Here is a 27,461-nt window from a genome sequence, read left to right as displayed (position 1 = left end):
AAGTTTCTGATACTTGTGAAGTTACTCGTAGTTTCAATGCACGTGTAATCCCATCTTTATCGTGCTCTATGAATAAAAGTTTTGAGAATATGAATGCGTAGACCGTAAGCTTTGCTTAAATACTTAGTTATGAGATTGAAAAAAAATATGATATAATAGATTCTAATGTTACTCGTCCTATATTGAACAAGTTGTGAACTAATATGTTTTCATTATGGAGTCGTAGTCCGATATCCACAGACTGTTTTTTTTATTTCAAGTTAACTGTAACATTCAATGCTTTCACACGGTACACATTCCCATAAAAATAAAATATCCCATTAAAATATAGCTACCGAAAAAATAAGAGAGTTATTGCCGAGAAGATTATCGTGCGGTGTTTTGCCTCTAATCCAATAAGGTGGTCGGATTGCATCGATACGTGTACCGAGCTTGGGAGATTCTGAAACGCCCAGTACGAAGCGACTGCCGTAGAGGCAAAAATGTAATATGATATTTTATCCTGGGAGTAGATATATTTAGATATCTGAAAATGTCATAGACTCTAAACGGGTACATAAATGACGCAGCACTTTTTATTTGATCTGTTGAAAAGACAGTGAAATAAATATCGATTTCAAAGCAGGTTTTTAGCATAAAATATTCGACGGCAGTTTCTCCCTATGACCGCACTATGCTCGCCGTTTTATCGCTAAATGAGATTCAGTTATGAATGTTATGATCGGCACTTGTTAGTGAATCGCATTAGTGGTTGTAAACTGGTAGCGGGTAATGGGAAATAGTAAATTGACCAATCACATGTAAGTATTACGTGCGTGCCAGTAATTGAAGATATTCTGCACTGGCGCGCACTCAACTAAAGCGCTCACAAAATAACCGAATCATCTTATTTATTGAAAGTTATCATAATCCAATTACTTACGATTTGAAGCGCATTACATTTTTTCCCACGCATTCTTTAGTAGATATTAGAAAATTGAGATACGATTTTGTTAATAAATTCCATAACATATGGTGAAATATGTGAAAACTTTAGATTAATTTGTCTGATATTGTGGTTTCAATTGTTTAGATACTTCCTACGCACGCTACGAGTACTTTAATTGTTAGTGTAACCATTTAGTAATGTAACCCATTATAATAAAATTTAATATTAATATAAGTTACATTCGTCCATTAAACTTCTATAATAATGTACGCAACCCATCGAACATCGACCCGGATTAAATTAACGATATCCGTCTCAATAATACCCATACACACAAAGAACTCCATTATCCTCGTACACATGTTTCACATAATACAAACACTATAAAACTCATTCTATAAGTTTCTGATAGAAAAAGGTGAGGTAGCTATCTATTTAGAGGGGACTATATGGATCAGTGCGCAATCTAGGCGTCGTAACTTGGACTCCTTTGTCCTGATCGCAATCTCCATAAACCAGCTAAACACCTAGCCGAGATTCCCCTCACGAGCCCCGAGGGGGGCGGGGGCGCCCACCCCCTTCTTTTAGTTATACGGGAGTTAAAGTGCCTTATGATTTCGAGACTGGCTGATGTCGGTCTTTTATTAATCCATAAAAATCTCGGGCGACCGTAAACGTTGACACCAAACAATAATTACTTAGTCTCCTGAAGATTGATGTTTGAGCGCAACAGAATAAGCTATAATGTAAATTAACAACTTAATCGCCGTAGACAACAAAGAATCTTCTTTTAGAAATAAGAAAAAACCCGGCCTTTTTAAATCAGGTAAATGATAATTTAATGATGTTTAATGATATCCGTATTCATAAAGAATGTTTGTTTGTCCTCAGGCCCACCATCTCGGCGAGAAAGCGAGTTCAAGAAGCCCGCACACGCCCCCCAGAACGGCGTCCGCCATCACCGCCCCCATATCCCACACAACAAGGTAAACACACACTATAACTATAAAATATATGTAGTGTAAAGCTGCAGCCACCCTGCAACCAGCCAATGTCGTGTATGCGTCGCGATCGGATTTTATATGCGGCCCTCCGGCTGTTACCCTATGCGACCTCAGCCCAACTGTCTTAATACAAGCAAAACTGATTGCACACCGCAATTTGTAACTTAATTAATTGCATCGGCTAAATCCAAGACTCATGCATTTTATACAGGCTGGTTACATGTTTAATATTCTACGAAAAAGGTCTGCTTGGAATCTTTCTCTTAAATGCGGAAGAAACGTTCTAAGGTTATGATAAATAATAAGCGACACGTGTCTGGAATTCAAACGTTCCAGATATACTCGTTATTGCGCTTCTTGCGAGAATAGAGAAAAATTTCGTACAACTGCTTATCGGTACACAATGGTGTTTATTGTCGCGCTGTACGCTTTACAAAGCAATATCAACCAGGAAAATGTTGTGTTATCATGAAACTTTTTAAATTCCCCACCAAACTCTGCCGCTTCGGGCTCCACCATCTTTTGTGCTGGATCGCTTTGCTTCCCTGAAATATGCTTAACGACAATACAACTTTTTCCTGGTGTAACCTCTTTAAAGGCTCGTTTTATTGTGATGCAGAATTTAGATTTAGAACAAGTGCGAACGTGTTAGAAGTCACATTAATATTATGGTGGTAGGGCTGATAAAGGGGGTCATACGATGCGTGACCGGCCTTTTCACGTCTCATTTGAAACTTCTCATGCCGTAACAGAGCCACATCTTGGACTAGTTAATTCCGGCCTGAATTATTCATCAAGCGTACATTGTAATTAAGTTTAATGTGGTTAACTCCAAAACGGCGCCACCAACTTCGATCACTCGGGGAAACTTGCTACATGTAGGTACATACGCTGATGAATGGCAGAATACATTTGATACCGGGAATAGTGGTGGATAATATATCATATAGCAAAATATAGCACCGTGCTTTTTATGCATAGCATATAGCAAATGCTATCGTGGCTCACAGTTGTTGCTACTTGCTAAGTTGCTAACTTGCTAATAAAATATCACACGCGTGCTGTCTCTGTCCGTCGCGCGTCGCAACTCGCATCATGCAAGAATCGCAATCGCAGCCATAGCAGACTAGCAGAGTAGCAGACACGGCGCGGCGGTGGGCGGGGCGGCCAGTCGTCGCATGCTTTGCGGCTGCTATCGGTCGCTCGCGCTAAATAGATTATTTTTGTACATACAATCAATGAACTTTTAAATACCTATAATTGCTTTTCATAACATACCTAGTTTATTTCATAAAAACACTTACGCCCGAAATGTATATTTACAAATTATTAATTTATAGCGTAAAATCAATTAAAGACAGTCCTAAGCCTGAAAACTACTGAAAAGTATGAAGGAAAGTTCATTGGTTTTAAACTGTTCCATTTTATCGTAAGAATTCATGAACGCGATGTAATATTATTAATTTCTTGTATAGCAACTTAGCAAGCAACTACAGCAAACAGTCACTGCGCTTGCTTTATTCGCACCTACCTAGTGAACCTACGCATAAAATAGCATGCTATAAATATAGCAAGTAAAATAGCATGATAAAAATTTATAGCATTTCGCATATAGCAAGTTATTGCCACATAGCAACTTTGAACACCACTAACCGGGAACTTGGTGAGTTAGGAAATCAGACGAACACTTTATGTATGTATGCTTTGTGTTTTACCTAACAAGACGTAGTCTAAATATACGTCGGATGTGGTAATATCTTCAGAGCACAATTTAGAAGAACAACGATTCCAAATTTGGTCCACAAAAAGAAACAAATCCAATTCGGAGATGTCGTTTAAGAAATCCCAAAACGTAATTCTATTAAGAGGCGAGGTGAATAGAATATTAATGTAATTTTTTTGGTGCAGAGCGATGGTTCCGGTTCTACGGGAGCCCCGCACAGACCGCCTCCACTCAGGATACCAAACGGTATCCAGTCACAGGTCAGTTCGATCAAACCTCACTCACCTTTAACTATTCATTATCACACTAACCTGTCATCTCATTCATAACCTCCTCTAATAGTTACCGTCTCTCTTAGAAGACTACTTATCTAGATAATTTATCTTCTAACGTGTCATGTATCTTTAACCATCGTGCTTCCATGACTATTGATCGAATGCATGTGCATACCAGTGCATTCAGCATCACTATTCAAACCGGGCTCGCCAGACGGATGTCAATAAAACTGTCAATTAGGCCAAAAACCGTGGTCACGACATTTATACACCAGTTCAAATGAATTATAGACAGCTTGCAAGCCCAATATTGCGCTAGTGATTTTAAAACGTCCATTTGTTTGCAAACTATTGTAAATACCATGGTGAAGTTAACGACCGTCGCGTGTCCGTACGGTCCCCAGACAAACATCGATGTTGTCAATAATTAAGTGATTGTCAACTATTTAGTTCTTATTTACAACCAGTTTTTATTTGCTGCGCTATTTATTGTGAGAATTGTTAATTTTCAATGTGCATTTCATTTTATGGTCGTTAATAAAATACTAGGAATGGTTACAATTGACATTTACGTGCATTCTCTGAAAATGACTATCATATTTTTCTTTTCGAGTGAAAATCTGAGAGAAACAAAAATAGTAATTCTCTTCATTCTGCCTCCCACGAATGCATGTCGCCATCCATGTCATTCAATTAGTCCAGTAATTAATATAATAATACAGAGAATTGTAAAAATACTAAGACCAGTATATTCAGCCATATAATGTTGAACTTTTAAGTTCAATCCCACGCGTACCACAGACCTAGTGCTAGTATTCAGGATAGGTCAACAAGTGGGAGTTTTATTGTATGAAATGTCAGTTTAAAACTCAACTAATTGATTGCACCATTTTGATAATGGCATTTAGTTATTTGGCAATTTTATTGAATGGGACGAAATTCCTTGTATTGGCTACAAAATACTGAACGTGATTGAAGTTTCAACATCACTTGTAATACATGTGATTTGAAAGGTCCATGTTTTGTTCTATTATAAATTTTCCATCACTGCCCCCTACGGTAGAAGATAAAACACAAAAAAATCTTCTCAGTACTATCTTCTTATTTTAATTGTAGCTAAAACCAACTTGTAATATATCCAGTCAATACCCTGATCTGAGTATTCAATAAACATTGTCTGTCTCTCTTTCCAATTGATTTGCCGCCATGTTATAAAAGGAATAAGTTCTCCGAATTGAATATTTAAGGTTCTCGGCAGATTCCTTCAACGCCAACAATACAATACATTTATTGCCGTAAAGTCGTAAATCATACAAGCATAGTCGGCCGTAAACGGGCCCTAAATTTAATCGCCCCGCTTCGCTAAGGAGGCATAATGTATTCTCGTAAAAGTAGTTTTATTCTTGCCAGTGCAAATTTGTCCAAACTTTTATGTGAGCAACGCGCCTTATCTCTTTACGCGTTTGTTCACTACCCCTGGTTTCCATCCACAATAAATTAAACCGTGTAACATTAGCGGTATTTGTGACGTCACAATATTTCCTCTGTCCACATGCCCACATTTTCCTCAGTGGATCTGCGGTTTCGCCGTAGATTTAAATGTACGGAATCCCGACAGTAATTATCATATTCCTTTGTCTGTATCTGACGGCCGTGTAGTCAAATATAACCAATTTCCACGTTTCAGTTGTATATGATTTTGTATTGTTTTAATGTTACTAATTATCATGTGCTTTTCTGGCGTATAATATTCAGCGTATATTTCAGCTTATTTAATTTATTTTACTATTCCTGTTGCAGAATGCTATGGATAGTCAACCGCCAATAGAAAGTATTTTAAAGGTACGTACGATTAAATTTCGAATTCGTTGTATATTTAAATTTTTTGAGTATTACTAATATATTCGTATAACTTGTAGGAGATGAAGTCTCTCCCGACGCCGTTGACAGTGATAGCAGCGACGCCGAGGAAAGAATCGGAGAACAAATTCATCTTCAACCCTTACACAAATAAGGTAAGACACGCAATTACATCCAATAAAGCCTTGCTCGAAACAAGTGACAGTCTCATAACAACGTCATACGCTTGACGTCTGTACTGCCCGGACTTAGCTCTGTATGCAAAAACTAGGACAGCCAGCCTTGACACTGATTCGGCAAAAATAATGACATAAGATTAAACATATTGCACACTCTCGCATTTCTCGCGACTCAATTCATTACGCAATTGTACGTAAAACTACCATGCTAACAAAATTAATTAAAAATGTCTACAACTACGTTTATTCAGACAGCTTCGCACAAAACGTTTGGAAAATATGAAAACAATTATAAATGCAAATTTCAAGTTCATGACTACGCTTAAAACGTGTGTGTACGTTTGTATGCTTGCGACGCAAGGTCGAGTGTCGATACGCGCGAAAAATACGTACATGTGACCATGATTTGTGACGACAAAAGACAATTGATGCCGTACTCATATAAGAGGTATCTTGAGTATATTCTTTCATGTTCCTAACTTAATAATATTTTATGCTTTATAAAAAAATATTGCGTAGTTTGTCCACTTCTACGAAAGATGATTGGATGTGTGGGTGAGATACATAGAGGTAGGCATGGGCATTTTATTGGAGTTCAGAATTTTGGACTGGTTTCAAGAAAAGTTACCCTAATAGAAGTGTGGGTGCCTAATATCTGATAGTTATCGCTAAGTACACACTTTTCTGCAATATATCTCGTTATATTATATAATTAGAACTAAATGTCAAACAAGCAAATAAAATACACAACAGATGGTTCTAGTTGTGCAAAACTCGTAACGAAAATTAATGTCCTAAATAGGCTTAGAGGTTATATTACGGACAGCAATACTGGCGAAATGTATGTGTAATCCTCATCACAACGATAAAAAATATTAATTTTATTCAGGGAAAAGGGCCATAACATACAAGACAAACCTTCGAGCTAAAAGAATCCTTATGGTTTTTACAAAGGGCCGAAAATCCAATAAGCAGTCTTAATAGAACTCTGGAAGTGCCAACATTTTTCGGCATATTGTCAAAGAAATATGATCAAGTCTGTTTCATATCGCTTTTAGTACATAACGTTTGTGTAATACTAAGTTAAATTAGTGTGTATGGGAAAAATAATAAAGTGTCCGTCCTCCTTTTTCCTGCAGAATATTAAGTTCGGAGAATACATGGGGTGGGAAAAGTGTTTTTCTTTACATACGTGTTTTGGGACTGCCTTAATTCTTTGGAGGAAGATTGTAGAGAGGAATTCCAGGATTTAATTTCTATTTTATTAAAGTATTTTCTTTTGAAATTTCCTAGTAGACGACCTGTAAGAGGACCAAAATATGACGAAATTTACTTCTGGTAAAAAGCTTTTAGTTGGATCTTTAGAATAATCGGACATTGTGTAAGTTTATGTACATATCGAACATAAGTTTATCCCAAATCGAATGCCCCATCTTCTGCCCAGTTTATTGATGTTGTTTCATCAATAAGTTTATATAACTTTTAAATACTTTTACAGGTCCAAGAGAATCCTCAGTTGGCCGTCAACGATCTCAAAACCCCCCTTCCTAAACCCGGTAAGTGGATACTGCTTTGAGATTAGGGTTGCCAGACTAAAATAATATGTTGTACCTACATTATGCCGGCTTTGTTTAACCAAAGCTTTCGTTTTTATTTTTGAACTGGCAACCTTCGAATGTGTTTTGAAATCATCTTCTTCATTGACTTCAACTGCGAAATATTCGAATAAGATTTTTTGTAAATCAAACGTAGATGTAACTATGTATTTTTATCGTTCTACGTGACTTTAATAAGTCATGTCATTGTTAATCGCCTCAGTTACGTCAAGATCACATTGTTATATAAAACGCGCTCAGATTACTGGTTCAGGCTAACTAGATTACCCTTTGCGGTCAATTATGTGGATTATCGGCTATTCACGAACCTACGTTTTCGAACAGTTTTCCGCATCCTCTCGTTTCCCCTAAATTACTTGAATATTTTATGCTTTGCCCCACTCCCGGTATTTGATTGGAACTCGTGTGAAATGTACCTTTATTCTCTTTCACTTAAAACCTTCCAGTTAAAAGACATTTTCTTTCATAAATATTTACGTGTATTCAGGGAATGCTCGCTAACATTACTCTTATTATTTCCAATCGCTGATACGGAATGTTATGATTACTTTTGATAAACACACGATAAATGCATCGAGCGAGACATCAAACAAACGGATATCCTGTTCTATGTTTAGTAAATAATTATAAAACATTAATTAAAGGGAGCTATTAATGGAATAAACTGTGATATCAATTGAAGAACGTGAGACAAATAGTTGATTCTGATATGTCATGGATGACTGGGATAGCTCACAGTAATGTAAGAGCAAAAAGGTTCTAACGATAAAGTACGGGGTGTGATGGCACGAAGTTTATATGTTTATAGGGTAAATAACCTCCGCGGTGGAGTCCCACATCCGCCCACTGCTGTGCCTAAAATGTCGGTCCTTTAAAAAAACCTTATTTTATCCTAGCAACCCGCTAATTGCCTCATAACTTCACCGACTCTCAACGACCAATGAAAACTCGGAAAAAGTAAATTCCACTTCGGTATTTGTTGTGTAAACAAGAGTTGTAAGATTCGGTCTCAGTGTTACTTGTTAACTATAGTGGTAATGCTTAACTCAAACAGTGCTCGTCAACACATCTGTGATGTTAAGTGGAACAATCGATACTAGGCATGCCATTAGGTCTCCCTAAGAACACAAATATAAAAAAAATAATGTTTGGTTAACGAATATCAAAATGAAGTCCAGATAATTAATTATGTATGATATCCACAGCCCCGATGATGATTAAACATATTTTCCCGCGTAAAACAATATGTACGTGCATTGCAGTTGCACGAGCTTTAAGGTTGACTGCGCCTAAATAAAATGTGGAATGAAATATTAAGAGCCAGTTTACACGTATCGCGCGCACAGATCGCGCGGCAGCGCCACCTGTCGGCGACGTCGATAAATAAATTGTGAAAAAAAAAAGAACATAAAAGTGCACACATGGCCGCGTCCTCACACACACATACACAAGTCCATAAAGCAAGACTGCAAGCAAAATATTCGCGCTTGCTAACTGAATAGTAATGAATATGACCGAACCGGACGTAACTGGGATCGTTTCAATGTAATTTCTACTGCCTTGTGTAACTCATTTGCTGTTACACAAGTAATTATTAGTATTTTATGTCCGTGACTTTATAATGACAGGTTCATAAGTCAAATCTCCCATTAATTGTCGTGTTTTAATTTTGCGCTAGCATTTAATGGTACTTGGAAAGTTGCAATATACTTTCCAGGAATTAATTTAATTATATAAATACGACCACAGAAGTCGAAAATACTAAGAAGAATTTGCCATCATGAAAATTTCAAACCCCATTTAACCATAGCGCACTTTTATTGCTTAATACAAAAAACAAAAACTAGCTTAGCTAACCGCTAACTAAACGCGTTGTATTCTCGAAATGCCATTTTTAGTGTCGGCATTCCTATTATAATGGTTTAAAGTTGAGGTCTCGTTAAATCGTGGCAGTTTTATATTCGTGCCCGTAGAACGAGTGTATGCATCACCTGCCAACTGTGAGCGGTCGCAGCTAGCGAATAGCGACGAAAAGTAAAATAAAAACTGTGCAAAGTGCAGATTAAAATCGTACGGTTCGTAGGTACGTTTGTACGCGAACGATAACGAACTTTTTCACAATAAACAGCTTAGGTTTTTTGAAGAAGATTATTCGAAATACATTCTGAATGTTTCACAACTTTAATTTTGGAATCAGGGATTATTTATTGCACTTTATGAAAGATTATGTTAAAACCAAATATTTTTACAGTGGGCGTATTATTTTAATTATCTTTGATAAGAATCCAAAAAGGAACTGTAATTTTTCCATGAACGCTTCTAAATTGCATTAAAGTCTTACCTTCTAAAGCCTATATTTTATCCATGTTTATGAGATATCATTGCTAATTGAAAGTCATGTAAAATCGCGTTAGTATTTTTTTCAGCTAAACAAAGAAAATACCCGTAATGAATAGAGTTGCACTCTTTATATAGTTGTTTATCTGTAACAATTGCCCGCAAATGGCGCCACGGTAGTGTTAACTTTAATACGATTTGTTCATAAACTTCCACCGTACACAATTAGAGCTTTTTCGCAGTTTTAAACAATTCACAATGCTGACTAAATATAAAAGTGGAATTTTGTAAATAAACTTTTTGAATTCTTTTTCGCTTATTCAATTGTGCAGCACATTCTCGTGCAGTAAATTCGTTTAGCTAAATGTCCCCGAGGGCCATAGGCTGCTCTATTGATAGTTGAATCGTTTAAATCGTTTCAGCGCACCAGAATCAGCGTTCCTGTCCCTGACACGAACATGGGAGTCAGTTTCGCGGATTAGATTACTCTTTTTTATCCGATGAAAACTGACTCTAAAACTTCCTTTTTTTGTCTGTAAATTGAACCGTACTAAAATAGATTTTACTTTCAGCCAGTAGATTTTTTCCAGTCTATGGGTACCGTACATAGTTTGAACGGTTTTGTACTCAATGGAAATACCTCCGTTAGTATGTAGAGTATCACTTATCTAGTTAGCTGTTAGTCAATTGAGAACTGGACCCTTAATGGTCACCATAATCGATGCGCTACTTTAAATACGTGGATGTTAGTACGTTGCATGCTCTGTGAACGAACGGTATTAACTTACCTAACTCAGCGTCGCCTAGGATTCCGTCTGACCTTTTAGGTAAACACGTGCCCGACCCTTTTACGTATGCACCTAGTGAGCTAATAACTTTCCTCTACTCTATACGGGCTGTTTCTATACATATACCATTGCGGCACCTTTTGTTCGTATTTCAATCTCCACGGGAGCCTTCCGCCAATTTCCCCCATATCCTCAGCACATCTGGGTGCCGATAACATATTTTATTTTTTTGAATTATTTCCTTATTATTCGGGTCGACTGTATTCGAATTTTCCTATTGCCTCATTACTCTGAAAATAAGTCAATTTCATTCAAACAACGTGCCCAATTCGGTTGCTACACTTGTCATTTTCTATCGAAACATATAATCCTGTTTGTACCAAAAAATTGTTAATCCGAATCGTCATACATAATGGTGCATGACGTAAAGGCATTTATTAAAACAAAAGGCGCCAATTTACCAGCCGATTATTCCTTCATCCTCGTTGAATATTCCAATTTAATAACTGAAGCAGCGGACTATTAACTGTAACTCGAGTAATTAAGAGAACAAAATAAAGCAGAGGTAAATTGTCCACGCGCCGCCCACCAGCGCTCCCCCGCGAGTTCGGATCCCTACTCCAAACCGCAATATCCTTGATCGAAGCCAACATTGCAAAACTTCGTTACCGAACTATTAGTATAATGAACATTTGTTTGTAAACGGCAGATTCCTTTGAACAGTGTTACGTAAGCCGTATCGAGCAACTAATATGAGTTGTTGACGACGCATTTACGAGCATCCCGCATTATTTATTTCTCCTCATAGTACGGAATTACGGATGTTCCGAAACCTCCCATTATCTCAGGACTAAGCTTTGATGTCCCTCCTTTATGAAATAGTTTTTTTTCTGCTCAATATCCACCATCCTATTAAGGAGTGACTTAGTCCAAGTCGTACAGAAAATTGCTAAATAAAACTGGTTTTCTTGGAAAATGTAGGTATTGGTGAGATTTTTCTTCGAATCCCAGACGTACTCAACCTTTTCTCGCCGGTGAATGAACAGTGAATGCGAATTCGTGAATATTTTTATAAAATTGTGTCTAAGGTGAATCTTTTATAGCCTATTCTGTTTAAAGATAAACTATCCAGTTGTTTGGTGTTCAATTAGTATTTGCTTTCAGTTATTTTTAGTCTGCCTTGTGACTGGATTAATTAGTATACCTACTCATTCACAATAAAACAAAAAAGAAAATAAAACACTGTTCGGAAAATATAGTAGATAGCTTCACCTTCTAATATAACGTATTCAAGAGAATTGTTTTCCAAGTTTTACGATTGTCGAATCGTAAAACCGTTGCCGTTCGCATCTTCGCGTCCCTCCCTACCCCCTATGAGTTATGTGGAGGGTTCAGTGCTGATAAATAAATCAGTATTTAGGTCATTGAAAAGGTGTAGCTTTTATTGGACGATGTATACGTGTACTCCGCAATAAATAACGGACCATTATGTGATTAAACTCGGCCGAGTTTAATATGACAATGGCGGTCGTTATCTTGTTACATTATGTGCTTATGTCCATTACTTTTTGCTCTGTACATTTTATTGTTTTTTGAACCACACTTTGTATGATGAATAATGTGAGGACTTGTTATTTTACGCCCGCTTTTACGAAACATGACTTTTTCTTGCTTCGAACGATTTTATGTTACAGCCTTGAAACAACTTAAATTATTTCAAGGTTTAATAAATACCAAAGACTCATAATAAAATTCTTAGAAGGTCTTCTATCTAATAATCCTTTCTCTTAATTGGATGAGTAATTCGTGAATAAATAATAGCTTTCTACGTATCGTCACTATTCCTGAGCGCGAGCAGGTTTCCACGAATAATAGATGAGAGCCAGAGATTGGCGACACCTGAATTGCTGACAAGTCGAACAATCTAATACTAGACATTGATTAATCAACCATATTTATACACTGCAACGTTCTATCGGTCAATCTCCACGTATTTCTTATAAAATGGTAAAATAATTGGCTCTTTCCTCAATAATGTTCAGTACATTAATCTCACGGGCAATCAAAACAGTGTTCCATGTGAGGCATGCGGTTAACTAACCATAGTACGTAACTATGTACGGGGAATACCGACATGCAGGACTCAACGAGCTCTGTGCTCCAAGTAAACAACTAAATATGTTCGCTAAATAAAAGTTTTCATGTAGTTCACGACCGAAGTTAGGCGGAGCACTAATGAACGTAACCAGTAATTAAATATTAATCGGTACGCGTAATACTTCAATAATCGATTCCAAGTTATTAGTCGGCAAGTTTATGTTGGAGCTGTCTACTTTATTGAAGTAAGCAACCTTTTAATACTGGGTTTGATTTCAGTAATCAATTTTCTGCGTAGATTGAAAATTCCTTGTTACGTCTTTTTTAACTACTTATTCAACGACTTGTATTTTATATTAATTAGATAATATATTTAATAGCAATTTGGTGTAAAAACCACTATTATTATACTAAACTGAAACTGCACAACGTACCGCTATTAAATACAGTATTGTTTCTAATACGAATATCCGCCGGGTCTGCGTGTCTGTTCGCGGTAAAGTCAAAAACTGCGGTCAGGATTTTCATGCAATTTTCACGAATCGATTGTAATGTTTGGACATGTAATTATTACACATACGAAGTCGGATGGGTCGCTAGTAAATAATATGTAAAAGACAACACTTCTTTTAAATCATATCTGACTATAAAATATGTCATACAATGACGTAACATCATATTTAAAGCGGCGTACACAGTATTCCTTTCATCGTAACACCATAGAACATGGCAGTCGTAAAGCAAATGTCATCAATATTAGAATTAATATCACCTACGAGATGTTTCATAAACGACCGAGCCATGTGCAACAGAACATGGAGTATACAGTTAATGGAGAAATCATAAGCTCAGCAGCATCAATCCTAGCAGTTGTTAAAGCGAAAATTCTAGAACGTAGCGTAACGTATCTCAGAATGAGGTCTTCCCTCCTACGGCTACATGAAGGGTGAAAAGAAACCTGATAGTTATTTTCATTTACCCATGGGAGTATTGTTTTTCAGTAGACAAGTTTTGTGGCATCCATCTGTCTCCCTTTTAACATGAAAGTTATCGTAAAGTTTTCAGTGTTACATAACGAGGCTTGATTGTTTCACGATTGTTCTTAGTACTCCATTTTATAGTTCCTCCATGGCTTGTCAGTTTGTAATGTATTTATTCGTGTCTACTTTGTTGCGTGTATAATTTAACAGACTCATTAAGAGGCATTAGTCTTCGCGAGTGCGCTGATGTCCCAGTGATTACCATAGCTCCAGACCCGTTAGAAACTTTACGAATGCGCCACACTACATGTACTTATATGGTAATTTTATAAGATAGATTTGGTCTTTGTTAATGTATGAGAAATCAAGCCTTCTAGCTTTTCCCGCGTTTTCTTTGTTTCACTTCCATAACATTCTTCATAATAAACATTATGATTGTCAAATGGAAACTTATGTATCAATGTTCCTATAAAGGTTTCATACAACAAAAATATGGATCAGTAATTGGCTGCTGTGCAAAAGTGATATCCTTTGGATCTGACTTCTTAAATAATGAGAAATATCTCCCAAAATCTAATAAAACTGTATCGCCAAGATCAATAAAACATTGTATTCTTCCGCTAAAGAATATTAACAAAACAATAAGTATATCAGAAAGTTTTTGCAAGCATTAAGTTACGTAATATTGCGTCTTGCCGTGTGCGGAATGCGATTTGTGCGCGGTGACAGCGAAGCCTGACTGATAACATCTAAGTTACGACGTTTTACTCATTACTCTTGTTTTTTATTGTTTTGAAATTCCACACTTTATGATTGGTGGCTTTGGAATTTAAGGCAACCGTTCAAGGGGGTTTTAGTTACTTAGAAACTCAGTATTATAATGCTTTAAACTTAACTTGGCGTATGTTGATGTTTTTCGGGTTTATTTGACCTTTTATTTTACTACTACTTACTACTTTTAAATAATATTCTGAACCTTTTTGGTGTGAACTATGAAATCTCTTTGGATTGACAATTTGTAGATGGTACAGATTTAATGCATATTGCATGGTTATGGTGTAAGAGTTTGTAACTTACCCTGATTGATTGGTCCCAAACGTAAACGAAGACTAATGAATTTTGTAAGTTCTTGTAAAATTTTTCGTCGTCTCAAGGAACTAATCAACTAGTGTTAGATTATACTCACGGCTTCAGCCTCAAGTTTTATTATGTAAAGTTTGAAACTCCCACAAGTTACTCGCACTCAGCTAGCGGAGTGTTGAACTTAAGAATTTTCTATCGCTTCATCGGTATTTTATTGCACTTGAATATTAAACGCGGTACACGGTTCCAACGAATTTTATTTCAAAACTACTATTTTGGGAAGAATTTACTGTTCCTGCTACATTTCACATAATACAAACTTGTAGAAGAACATTTGAATTTAAAAGTAGATTTAAACAGGTCACAAAAACATAGTGAGAAACACACAGTAATTATGAATTCCAGATGAGTATGGAAGTTAGAACATTGCCAAGTGTTGACGATAATCTAGGGTGATTAAGAAACCCTGGTCTACAAAGTGCAGTTGAAAGGACCTAGCGTGACTATTGCGCGTTCTCGTTCAACAATGCGAGAACTCACTTTATAACTGTTTAAAGTTAGAATTTTTGATTTGCAAACTATTGTTACGCGACGATATTGAATTCTGTGGTGAAACTTAAACTGCAGTGGACTCCTTGAATCTAACTTTTCAACTAGCTAAATCTGAACGTTCATATTTTATCTGGAGATTGTTAAATCGATGTTATCACTGATTGTAATGCTTGAACACATCGTCGTATTAGACAGCTTAGTTGTACGTGACGCCTTAAGCATGAAGATATGTGCTATCAGTATTCTTTCCGCTAATCAGCACTTCAGATGTAATCATATCTTAGTTGTTAAATTGATAATTTCCGTTAATTGCTTTTGGTTGTTATAGCTTTCGCTTGTTATAATTTATCGTTGAATTTGTTGTTTAAATTAATTTGATATTCAGCAAGATAAACACTCTAAACGCGATGTTTAAAAGGTGTGTTGCCGAAAAATCTTTTTTCAATATTTTGCGAGCATAAATCTGTTTTATCAACTTTTTGGGAAGAGTGATGAATGATATAAGCGCTTCGGACTGCTCGCTGAATCAATTTAGAATTAGGTTGTACTCGCAGCGCGGGTTTCATTGGCGGCTGTTTACCAATATCTGGCGGATTCTAGAACAGGGATTTACTTCACTATCTGCTTCCGTGCCCCGGATCCAGATATGACGAGATACGAATACAATTTGTGTTCGCATAGGTAACGTATGAGCAACGGATTTCTGGATACCGTTATTTATTGCGTACATATTGAAATTGTTGCATCTGTTGCTCGATTTGCGTTTCTAAATGGTTTATAATTTGTTTGAATTATATGTAGATTATAGAAAGGACTGAATATTATTTTGTTGTGAGAAAGTGAGTTAGTCATTTTCAAGAATGTTCAAGAATGACGCTGAACGCTAGTGCATCAAAACCTAACTACACTCAATATTTTTATTCGATCCAACTTTAACTATTATTTATCTGCTAAAAAAGTTTTAAAATCAATGGAGACGCCTTACCGAACGGAGCGAACTTTTCACTCGTCGAGGCTCTCGCTAAAAAGGCGCCAATCCTCGACTGGATCCGTTCGTTTCCAAGACATTTAAACGGACGTTTTATTTATTCAATAACAAAGTTGTCTTATCTTCTGTAAGTTTTAATTAACGCGTGCAGTTTGCGGTAGCAGTTGGAGCTTCTTTGCCAGTTTATGAGCGTGTTATTATTATTGATATCCCTACTTATCATAACAGCATTAAAATAAAAATTCTACGGTTAAAGTTTATATTTGCGCCGGCTTGAATTAACATCTGCAACGTTGTTTGCATACTTAAGCAACTTGAAATGAGTATTTGTTTTAAAATACAACTCTTTAAGTGGTAGAAAATATTGTGACGTTTTGTACGTGCAACGAATTTTAGTTTTTGCATCTGAACTTTAATAGTTTCGTTGGACTGGAGACTGTTGATAATGGCTGAATTCTCTCATACATGGTCTCATTTACGTGATTAGTAAAATAGGGAATTCTTTACATCTCTGCCCATCCCTATCATAAAAAGTAGCGTTAGTTATTATAAGTAAACTAAAAATCGCTAGCGATATATAACAGAAATAAGACACATTGGATCCACATAGCGAAATCACAGACGAAATCTTAAGTCTGACTCGTGGAAAATTGAGAAGTAAAAAGAAAAGTATGGTTGCTAACCGACTCCGATACACTCGTTTGACATTTCAGCAAGTCGTAGTATCGAGACGCGCCGACGGGATATTGAAGGATTCCCCTATCTCGGAGAAAAATCTATTACTTGTCGATAAGCGATATAAGATTGTATAAAGATTAAAGATACAAGTTGACTTATTTTTTATTTCATTCGAAGGAGTAATGTTTCATTTCGATCGGTGAGCGAAATAAATCGTGTATCCGATATGCCAATTTAATCTAAGGGCGCCATCTATCGCCGGCATAGGTAGGTCGGCGGGGTGGGAGGCGCGGGGCGGCCACCCCCGGCGCGTGACGTCCCGTACTACGCTACTACGTTATACGACAACGTAGCTACAGCTATTTCGAGAGCAGACACTAGTTTACTACAGATAGCACTACTACTAGCGTATTGATGTGCACCGATTTAGATTATATTGCATGCCGCAGCATCAGCCGCACCGGTCAATGGAAAATACACAATATTTCAAGAGAGGCGGCAAGACGCGCCTCGTTCGAAGTTATGTTCTAGCTCCGTGCTCTAACGAAGTGTAAACGGTAGATTTGTAATAATATCGTTTAATCCTTCCGAAGATAAATGATTATTCCCTACGCTAATTCAAGGCTCGCTCGTTGTGTCTGTCAAAGCGTTTATGAACAGTTTGAACCTTGTAATAGAGCACGTTTAAGTCTCCGCTAGAATTAAACAAACGACAATTTGAATTTTTGTTTTGTTTGAAGTGGTTTGTTAAACAAAGGAGGTTGATTAGTGATGTTCTTACCCGAATTCCCAATTTATCTGTTTGTTTATGGAGGGCTGATGTACTATGAAAATAAAGTGGTACGGTTTACATGTACCAAGTGAACTGTTCAATAAATAAGGTGGAAACGAATGCCCCACTCTGCGTGAGTCATTTCAGCGAATCTTACGGAACAAAGGGACTGAAGAGGCGAGTTCCGGAAGGTGTATACCACGGTACAATGTTATGTTTTATACGCGGGAGACTCGGTGATAAAACGCCTATCGTAATGTAGGTGGCGAGTGATAACCACGGCTTCTCGACAGTTTAACACACTCTTAGATTTTTGGTGAAGATGTACCGTGAAGTGCATTATCATGCAAACGTTAAAGTGCCTTGTATAGAACACCCACATGGAAATGCATTTACTGATATTTATTGTACAACTATGTGTCTAGATGCGACCGACGACTTTTATTTGAACAAAACTGGATTAGGAAGTACGCGCGCTTGCAGTCGTTATTCCTGAAGTCTATTTTATTTATTGGAAGATGATATACATTATTTATAATACTCAGAGAGCATGTCTTAAACACTAGACTATAAATAAAGAATCTAGGACGAGAGTCTGAATTGTGAGTGTTGTGACCTGTATTCCGGATTTCTAAATGTAAACAGTAATTTTGGGTCAGGAATAGATTGAATTGAGAACTTTTGTTTGACTTGTATTTGAAGTTTCATATTCAAAATCCGTCAAAATATTTATAGATGCTGTATTAAATGATGATTGAAACAGAAAATAAAATACCAGCCTACCAAGACAAAGAAAGTAATACAAAGTCTTAAACCTTAGTTCTAGCCTAGCCCAGCAAGTTTATGATAAACAGCTGACACACATCCAACTAGAAGACATTTAAAACAAAGAGATATGAGACGTACGTGTAATCGTATTGCGATCGTAGGGGCGCCAAGCGGGACGCGCATTAAAATGCAGCGCGCGTATGCCGTGCCCCCAACCACAGGCTTCCTCTCAGTTCCACGAGCTCCATCACTCTGTTACGCAATGTCCACACACAAACGCTTATAGATTTTATCTACGCGTGTAATACTCTGCCGTCTACTCAAGCTACTGCGCTAAGCGCTTAATTTGCTCTTTTGGGCCAATGCACCTTTCTGCAGTCTTTAGTTTGAGGTAAAGTCATGTTGCTCTTCTATCTTCATATTTATAAAAGTTTTCTTCTCCATTTCAAAAATGTTGCAACAAAGACGCTCCTACTCTGATTTAGTTCCTTGAATATTTAAACAACGATCCAACTGTTTGAGTTCATTCAGTAATAATGTCAACAAAGAATACGAGATGGAGCGAGCGGCGCACCGCCGAGCACTTCATGGCAAATTCACTGCAATCAAAACTATAAACAATCTCGTGCCGTGCATCGATACACAATCTCTGTAAGCCCCAATACGAGAGACGACTTGCATCCTCCACGACCTCCACCCAGAAATAAAATGTCCCAACTACACGTTTATCTAGGAATCAATATACACCCTATTGTCTTCAACCAGAAGGGCCCACAGAGCCTCGCAAAACAAGACCATGTATAAACATTGCGGTCCCGATCAAAATTGAACTCTACAGTATCGTAGTCAAGTTATATTCCACATTAAAAAGGTGGCGGCTGTTGCGAAATATTTCCCGACTTAATACCGGATGAAATAATGGCGTCTGAAAGCTGAAGGCGAGGCGTCGCACTTTCCGCTTCCCGGTCGAGAGCTAATTTTTTTTTTCCAGTTTGTCACTGCTCCACTCTTTAGGTGATTTCTGGCGAGTCTTTAAACGCTTGCGGTTTAGAACATGCCATAGATGGAATTTTAAAATGCTCTGCTCAAACTGATTCGTGCATTCAGGTTTAAAATTCTGTTTATGCAGACATTGCTAATAACTTCTTTACGTATGTGTACTTACCGATTATGACGTAAAGGTAAATGAATGTCACCGTCGCGACGTACATGTTTCAGTACATTTGAATCACATTTTTACTTAGTGTTTACGTTAACATAGCTCGCTATTGTTTGTGCCGCGGTCGATCAAACCGTGTCTTGTATTGATTATTCTCGTGATTTATTGCCTCTTGATCCAAAAAGGGCTTTGTTTGAAGTTTTTGGAGGAATTTTCGGACCGAAGGCTCGTTTTAATTTACACGTGGCCGAGTTAGGAAGCCATCTCCCAAGTTTAATCCTGATCGATGTCCGACGTCGCCGCGCCGTCTCACAACCCTTTTCTCACGGTGTACCGTACGACGAGTACGTATTTAAAACAGCTATAAATTATATAATTTGCGCTAGGGCGGGTGACGTCCACGTTCGCAGTGACCTTGCACCAACCCTTGGTAAACACCGGACGAGGGGCGCAAGGTGAATTTGCGTTACACAATAATACCAACTGAACAACACATAGTTGTAGCCTATAAACAATTAACATCCTTACTCGTTCCTATTGCTACCATTAAACTATTGAAGGGGAATAGTGTTAGCCGACCGATTCGAGAGGCGCTAAAGTGTAGCGAGTTCAGTGGCGAACTGCGCTTATCTTATTTTGCAGAGTTTGTACGAGGGTCAGTGCCAATGTGGCCGAGTTAGATATGCATATGAATTAGAGCCCGACGCTTGGTCGAAGCGATCCGTTTAATTTTCCAGCTTGATATTAATTTTAGGGTAGTGATTTCGCCGCTGTATTCATGTTGGTACAACCCCTGTATTGTTGATGAGCGTTGATGATAATGTGGATCACTTTGTTAATAAATTGTTGTAATAATTCATCAGGTGGAGCTCGGTTGCGGTGTTTATTTCGTGTTGAACAAAGTTCATCATTTTTATGTTTGCGCTGTCACTGAGGTTTTAGGATTAATGATAAGAGAGCTACAATGTTGACCATCATTATTCAGTTTATCAACGGAAATGATGTCACGCGGTCCACTGGCGAGCAAGTAGCCAGTCTGCCAATTAATTGAATGCAGCTTGGATTATGCGAGTGCGAGACGCCGGTATCTTAAAATAATTGCACGGCACACTCGCGCTGGCTAGTTTGCATTAGCTTTAATTGATTGCTTCAATTATACTTGACGGGGCTTTAACTCGACATTTTTCATGTCTTAATTTGTTCGTAATTAATTACGAAAACGTTCAATCAAAAAGGTTGAGCGTCAGATTCAGGAGCGCCGGCAGTAACCCCGTAACAAAAGTTTTGAGGCGGTCGCGCGGCCGGCCTCGTGCCCGCTATTTCGTAAAATGGTACACTTAATCTGATCCGTATTTAGATATTTATGTACATTGAAAGCCTTTAAACTGCTCTCTTTCTCGTTAGTTGGGCTCCGAGTTTACCGCTAAACTGCTTCAGATTTTCATATCTCGTTCTTTAGTTACGTATAAATTAGACTTTTTATTGTATTTAATTTGTCATTTAAATGAGTTGTTAGTATCTATTGCATAATATTATACTCAATTATTAGCAAACTTGTGGCAGTTCGTCATGTCACGGAAAATCTGTATCAAAACAAACGAAATTTTGATGTAATATGTGTTAAATATTACGTCACTGAGTTTTTCCGAGATAATGTTTTACGTCGTGACATTATAAAGATTGGCTCGACCAGGCGATGTGGCATTAGGAATATGGAATATTAGGATATTTGACAGCGTCCGTTGACCTTGTACCTAAGGGCTCGAGAATCTTTTGTCTTCCTTTCGCAGTTCGCTCCCTGGCTTTGTATTGTCGCTCGTTCTGAGGCTTCCGTGTAATAAAAACGATCTTTTCCCTAATTATGCAAGACTTTGATGCTGAAATTTCATTGTATACCTATCCTACTGCATCAAAAATTAAAATTTTGGGGGATTTCATATCAAATTATCTTATCTTATTTATCGTTGTAGTAATCAGTATATACTTGTGTTTATATAAACAAGCATCAGGTTATTAAATTGTATAAATAAAGCCAAGCCAACAGGAATTAATTAATAGAATAAGTAAACTAACATAATAATACGTAATTGGCCCTACAGAGTTTCTCAGAAAGTTTTCCTCACAACCACAAACAAACGCAAGAAAACGTGTAACGACCGACATGTTAAAAGTTTATTTCACTAGTTATTTTGCTAGTCGGAGAGCAAGTAGGATAGCTTAAATACTTGTCGGGTACGGAAATAGATGGGGTTTGTCTGTCCATGCACGTATGTGTGTACGTATGTCTGTGTGTGTGACCGCTGTCGATGCGTTAAACGCCTTTTCTCTGGATGAAATATTTATAACGCTCGTCGCGACGCGCCGCCACATTATCACCTCGCATTGTCGGGGATTTCCACAATAATGTCGCAATGTTGAGTTAAACGATAATGTCATGATAGGTACCTACATTAGTGCATATTAATCAATTACTTTTATTCCTCTCATTCGTCACGACATAGATGAAACACCAACTTAACTCAAATTAAAACGAAGCAATAAGTGATTAACAACTTAATTTGAATACAAAGTAACCATAATCAAATGATTAATCTCCAAAATTAATGTTCTACCATGTCGTCACATACAGTTAATTATATCTATTAACGGGCCATGTCCTTACTATTCTAACGCCGTATGCACAATAGTGCAACGAATGACGCGCGTCCGAAACCCGCGCGGTCAGTACACTCGCGTGCGTCGGTGCGTCGCGACGTCCCGAGGCGAGCGGTACCCACGTGCCGCGCACACTAAAATAAATAAACGCGTCGCGTGCTCCATCCACCTATACACCGGTAGCCTTATCTCACTTATCTACACCATCCATTATGCTTCAGCGATTATAAGTCATCCAGTAATTGACGATATACTAGTACTAGTACATGATCTCGTTGTCCAAAAGTCGCTCGTCGCAGTGTCGGCTTGTTCTCAGACGAAATCGATGAAATGCAAACATGTTGATGTGCGAATAATCAAACCCCGATTCAACCACCCTCGTACGCTGCGAGTAATAATAGCGAGGGGCGCGGGTGGCCGTGCACCCGCTCACGTACACCGTGCATGCATGCACTTAGCCAATTCCAATTGGGTTATTCGCCATTCCCATTGATCTGGAAGTTTCATACATCAAAAATATTGAAAGCCGTGTCGTATCTCGTTTCGGCGCCGTTGCCCTGTGCACCTGATTCATTTTAAAAGTACTCATTCAAATAGAGTCGGCTGGCTTTGCAGAAATTTGGAAACGAAAAAAACATCCATTTAACTTCCAAAAGACTTCATTAGGCAAATTGAGTTTTCTCATTTTCATTCATAGTTTTGTTTTAATCTGCAAAATCTATGAAGTGCGTAGTTCTAAATCCTAAACAAATGCATTGAAAATCGCTGCGACTAGTCGCACGATCGGTAGAGCGACCAGTCGCAGAGCTTAGTCAATAGAGGGGAAGCAGGGCCTCCTTCGTCACCACCTGTCCGTTGTAATAGCTTACGGAAGACGCAACGCAGTCGCAACCGGCGTGCGGCGCGAGCGCATCTGTCCTGGTTTCGCGCCAAAACAACATGTGTTTGTGATAGTACATTTAAAACAATGAACAGTGAATAAAGCATGTAGTGTGCGATTGTACCTCGATGTGTATAGTTGATTCAGTGCTTTGTGATAAAGGAAAATGTGACACAATGTTGGGATTGCTTACTTCGGATTTCGGTTACCAGAACCGATTGACTCTGCTGCAGCAGCTTATCGAGTGCGGAGATGTATTGTTGGGCCGCGAGTTGGTTTACGGTACGTTTTTATTGTTCGTCGATGACGTCATCAGATGTTTAGCAGCAATTTATAGAGATAATCACGCACGCTCGCTGCACCTATCATTGATATTTATTTATCATTTCAAGTGGTCGCTTCTCTATGATAAGTTATAGGGGTATCAATAAATTATCGTGGATAGGCACTTCATTGAGTTAGTTTATCAGAAAATGTTCTAGCTATGAGTAATGATTGAAAGCTTTAAAACGTTATCAAAGTATTGTATTATACTGTCCTATTTCCCTGAAGACAACAAATTCTGGCTCTCAAACAGTATTTTACCTTATTAGTTGCACTGCTGTAATATCCTCTATTTTCCACTAAATATAATATTGTTTTGTTTCCCTTGCAATGCGAACGAAAGTGCTACTTTGTTGCAACAAGTATTCGTTTTGTAAAAGAAATCGAACACCTTTGTTTTTAATTTTAACATGTACCTAGCATAGAAAATAGTTTTTACTTCTCTCCTTTTCTAGAAAATCTTTCAGAGACACCTACAGATTGTTTGGGTTCGTTTTTTGTCTTTGTATTTTATTTAAATTAAGCTACCAGCTAACCAGTCTGTTGGTGCTCCATTGCAAAAAACGACAAAATATAAGTAGTTCTAAGAACCGTCTCATATTATATGCAGAATTGGAACTGCGATAATAATGCGGCACAACGTTTGACGCGGCTGTGCGCACGCGTCGATCGTATCAATTCATTATTTATTGTCGCATTGTCCTCACATATTGCCTTTCTGCTTTAATTAACTTCCATTTACCTGCTCCCGACTAAGGATTTATTCAGTTTCAAATATTAGGTAAAACATTTTGCGATACTAATGTTTTTTTCCTCGTTAATTGAGTTTGGGAAAATTCGAATCCTATGTGTCTTGTTTGTCTGACAGAACCACCATCGAACGGATGACCCTATTTGGATTCCGTATTCTGAGCCGTATATTCCGTTTAAAATATTAAAATGGCAACACGTGATACCTTTTACTTGTTTATCCTCAAATAAGAGGCAAATTAGGAAGTATATAAGAAAATTAGAAGTAATTATGTTTCTGAGAAGACCAACGCACTTGATTTGTCCTATGTCTTTTACACGTGGCAAAGAAAATATGGTTTTCTTTCCTTGTCAAGTAAATAGTTACATCCACTTACGGAACGATACATATATAATTAGAGAACATAATATTTATGAATCAATAAAGTACTACAGCACATCCTTCCATTACAATAGTGGTTAAAAATAGCAGTAATTGCAACAATAAATTGATATTTATTGTTTAAAACGCAACACAATTAATAGTTAACAGTTTTTGTCGGTTATAAATTGCACATGTGCGGGCTATTTGTAGTGCGTTCTCCTGACCAACAACGTTAATTAAAATGTTCATTTTTCTGTCTAACGAAATTATTTTAAAGGTATTCAAGGTGGACTTAGGATTGAAGACCTTCCCAGTTTAGCAGTTCAGAAAGGATATCCATTTACTTACGAATATTACAACTAATTATTGTAGTTGGACAAGGCATAGGTACTTAGAAGAGTTTCATATCATCAACAATTAAGAATTTTTCAGAAACTTGTACTACGTATAGTACGTTTCAGGTTAATTTTTACATGGTATAATAAAACAATTGGAAAAGAGCTTGGATTATAAAACCGTAATGTTTTATATGGAATGATTGAACTAAACCACCTGTATCAGACTATTAACGTTATTTTTTTACTGTTCGAACAATAGCCACCTATCTTGCAGGGTGGGTTGGGTTAATTATCATAGCACGCCCCCAACTCCCCCCCGAGGATTTCTGTCTTCCAAGTCCTTTTGTAAACTAAGTTCGGGTGACGCCGAAACTCACTATCTTTATGAACAATAAGACGCTTAAAACGTACCTCGTTGTGAATCAGAAACAACAAGAAAAATGCGCTTGTCCTTATTATATACAAATCCATTTCCAATAAGGGACAATTTTACATCATTGATATGAAACTGAAAAGCCTGATTCGCTTTTCAAATAAATAATAAAGTGCGAAATGCCAATACTGTCAACAGTGTTGTGAAACGCGAAATACGCTGTACCTGTCACTCTGACTAGAAGCGGCTTCAATTAAATCAATGTAACATTTCATGCAGTGCAGCTTTTTCACTTCACTGCAGTGTAAATTATGTTGACAAACATTCGTCCATTTAGCGGACACAATTTAGTGTCACTTCCGATTTTTATTATTCCATGTTGGAGCAAATGATATATGGAGCAGTAGCATTTTATCTTTAAAACTAAAGGCCGATTTACATTGAGTCAGTAACTGACGTCAGTCCACTGACAAGTCAGTGCTGACCCGGCACTGCCATCGTGTAAATTGATTTGAAGTCAGTACAATACTACTGACGAGACACTGACACCACACTGACTTCGTGTAAATAGCACGCGTCAGTTTTCGGCGCCTACACTGACGTCAGTTACTGACTCAATGTAAATCAGCCTTTAGCTATAAAAATAAAAATACAACAGACGCTTTTACGCGATTCCTTTTAAAATGTTCAATTTTCAGAACATCACAATTGCTTAGAAAAGAAATAAGTATAAATGCCAGCATTATTTTTGTGTTGTATTTTGTAACTAATAGGTTACAGTAGGTAAACAATGACACCGAAGGGCCGGCCTGTTAATATTTCACCCCTTTTTTTGCGCAACTTAGTACAATTTCTAAAGACGCTACATTTCTTCCGTTCTTTTTTTTACAGAAAATGTAAATGCTTCTCTTTTTGTTTTTACATCCAGTATTTGTTTATTTAGGAGTTTATTGTCTTTTATTTTAAAATATACGATCCTGGTTCTGATTTACATGGTTTATTGGTTTACTTGTAAGTAACAGTAGTTATTTTGTTGTCAGTGGAAGACTAAACAATCAGTTTTGTAACAGTCATAAAGATACAAAAATAACAGATGGAGTGAACGTGACATTTCTTGTAAATTGAGTGTTCAAGAAATAGCACTCAAAAAGTGATAATACGGTCTGATGTGTTTAAAGTTTTTCCATTACCATAATTATAAATAGTTTAGTAAGTTTCGAAATCCTTTTTTCCTAGAAAACTTTTCTTAGTAAGTTCCGTAATATTTTCTATAAATGTTAAAAATAAACGAAGTATCCTGTAGCAGTCTATATTTAGCGCACCTTAAGCTTTATTATGACACGGAAATGCTTCCATTAATAACGATTTAATTACATTTCTACACGTTGTCAGTAAAAGGTCAACATACGATGTTACGTCATTGTTGTACTGATGTAAAGGAATTTGAAACTTGATGCTAACGATAAGAATGTCACCGGTATCAAGTATCAAAACTTTCGGAAAAACAAATTGTGTAAGGTTTTACTTTGATCTTTACTTAGGTCTGTAACAGATTTTGTAGCGCTCTTGGTGTGAATTAATTTATATATCTGCGCAGCATTTTTTGCTAGGAATAATACATAATCATAGGTTATCTCTTTGAGAACCTTAAAAACCTCTTAGATCTGTTCATGCGGGTTATAAGGTTGTATTTGTTATAATGCACTAAAACGTCAGGTTATTAGGAAATGAGCACCGAATTCATCTGGAATTTTATTATTATATGAAATAAACGCACATTTTGGGCTCATACTTCAAAATAGGATTTGTACCTATCCTTTCTAAAATATCGTCAATAACTTCTCAGAATTTACCTGGCTCAGGGCACGTAATAAATACAATTTCATTGTCTATTTATAGATCTGGAATCGACGTCAACAATATTTTCGGATTTGAGTATTGTACCTATTGCCTCTTACGTTTTTGAATTTCATTGAATTGTATGTACCAA

At 37.2% G+C, this 27,461-nt stretch overlaps 1 protein-coding gene across 7 annotated transcripts in view; it reads left to right on the top strand.

The window, feature by feature from the left end:
- Positions 1-27,461, top strand: part of LOC124635867 (AF4/FMR2 family member 1-like) — a 153,963-nt gene that overhangs the window by 106,814 nt on the left and 19,688 nt on the right. For 6 of the 7 annotated variants that reach the window (XM_047171819.1, XM_047171817.1, XM_047171818.1 and 3 more), the window contains 5 exons: positions 1,820-1,914; positions 3,841-3,915; positions 5,731-5,772; positions 5,850-5,945; positions 7,468-7,525. In XM_047171819.1, coding sequence (XP_047027775.1) covers positions 1,820-1,914; positions 3,841-3,915; positions 5,731-5,772; positions 5,850-5,945; positions 7,468-7,525 — 366 coding nt within the window. Of the gene's footprint in view, positions 1-1,819; positions 1,915-3,840; positions 3,916-5,730; positions 5,773-5,849; positions 5,946-7,467; positions 7,526-22,536; positions 22,622-23,306; positions 23,605-27,461 lie in introns of those variants that run through there. The other variant, XM_047171820.1, reaches the window with a different exon arrangement.

The sequence above is a fragment of the Helicoverpa zea genome, chromosome 13 (genome assembly GCF_022581195.2).
Source record: "Helicoverpa zea isolate HzStark_Cry1AcR chromosome 13, ilHelZeax1.1, whole genome shotgun sequence".
NCBI lineage: Eukaryota > Metazoa > Arthropoda > Insecta > Lepidoptera > Noctuidae > Helicoverpa > Helicoverpa zea.
Note: the sequence above shows the minus strand (reverse complement) of the source record. Positions and strands in the feature narration are given on the sequence as shown.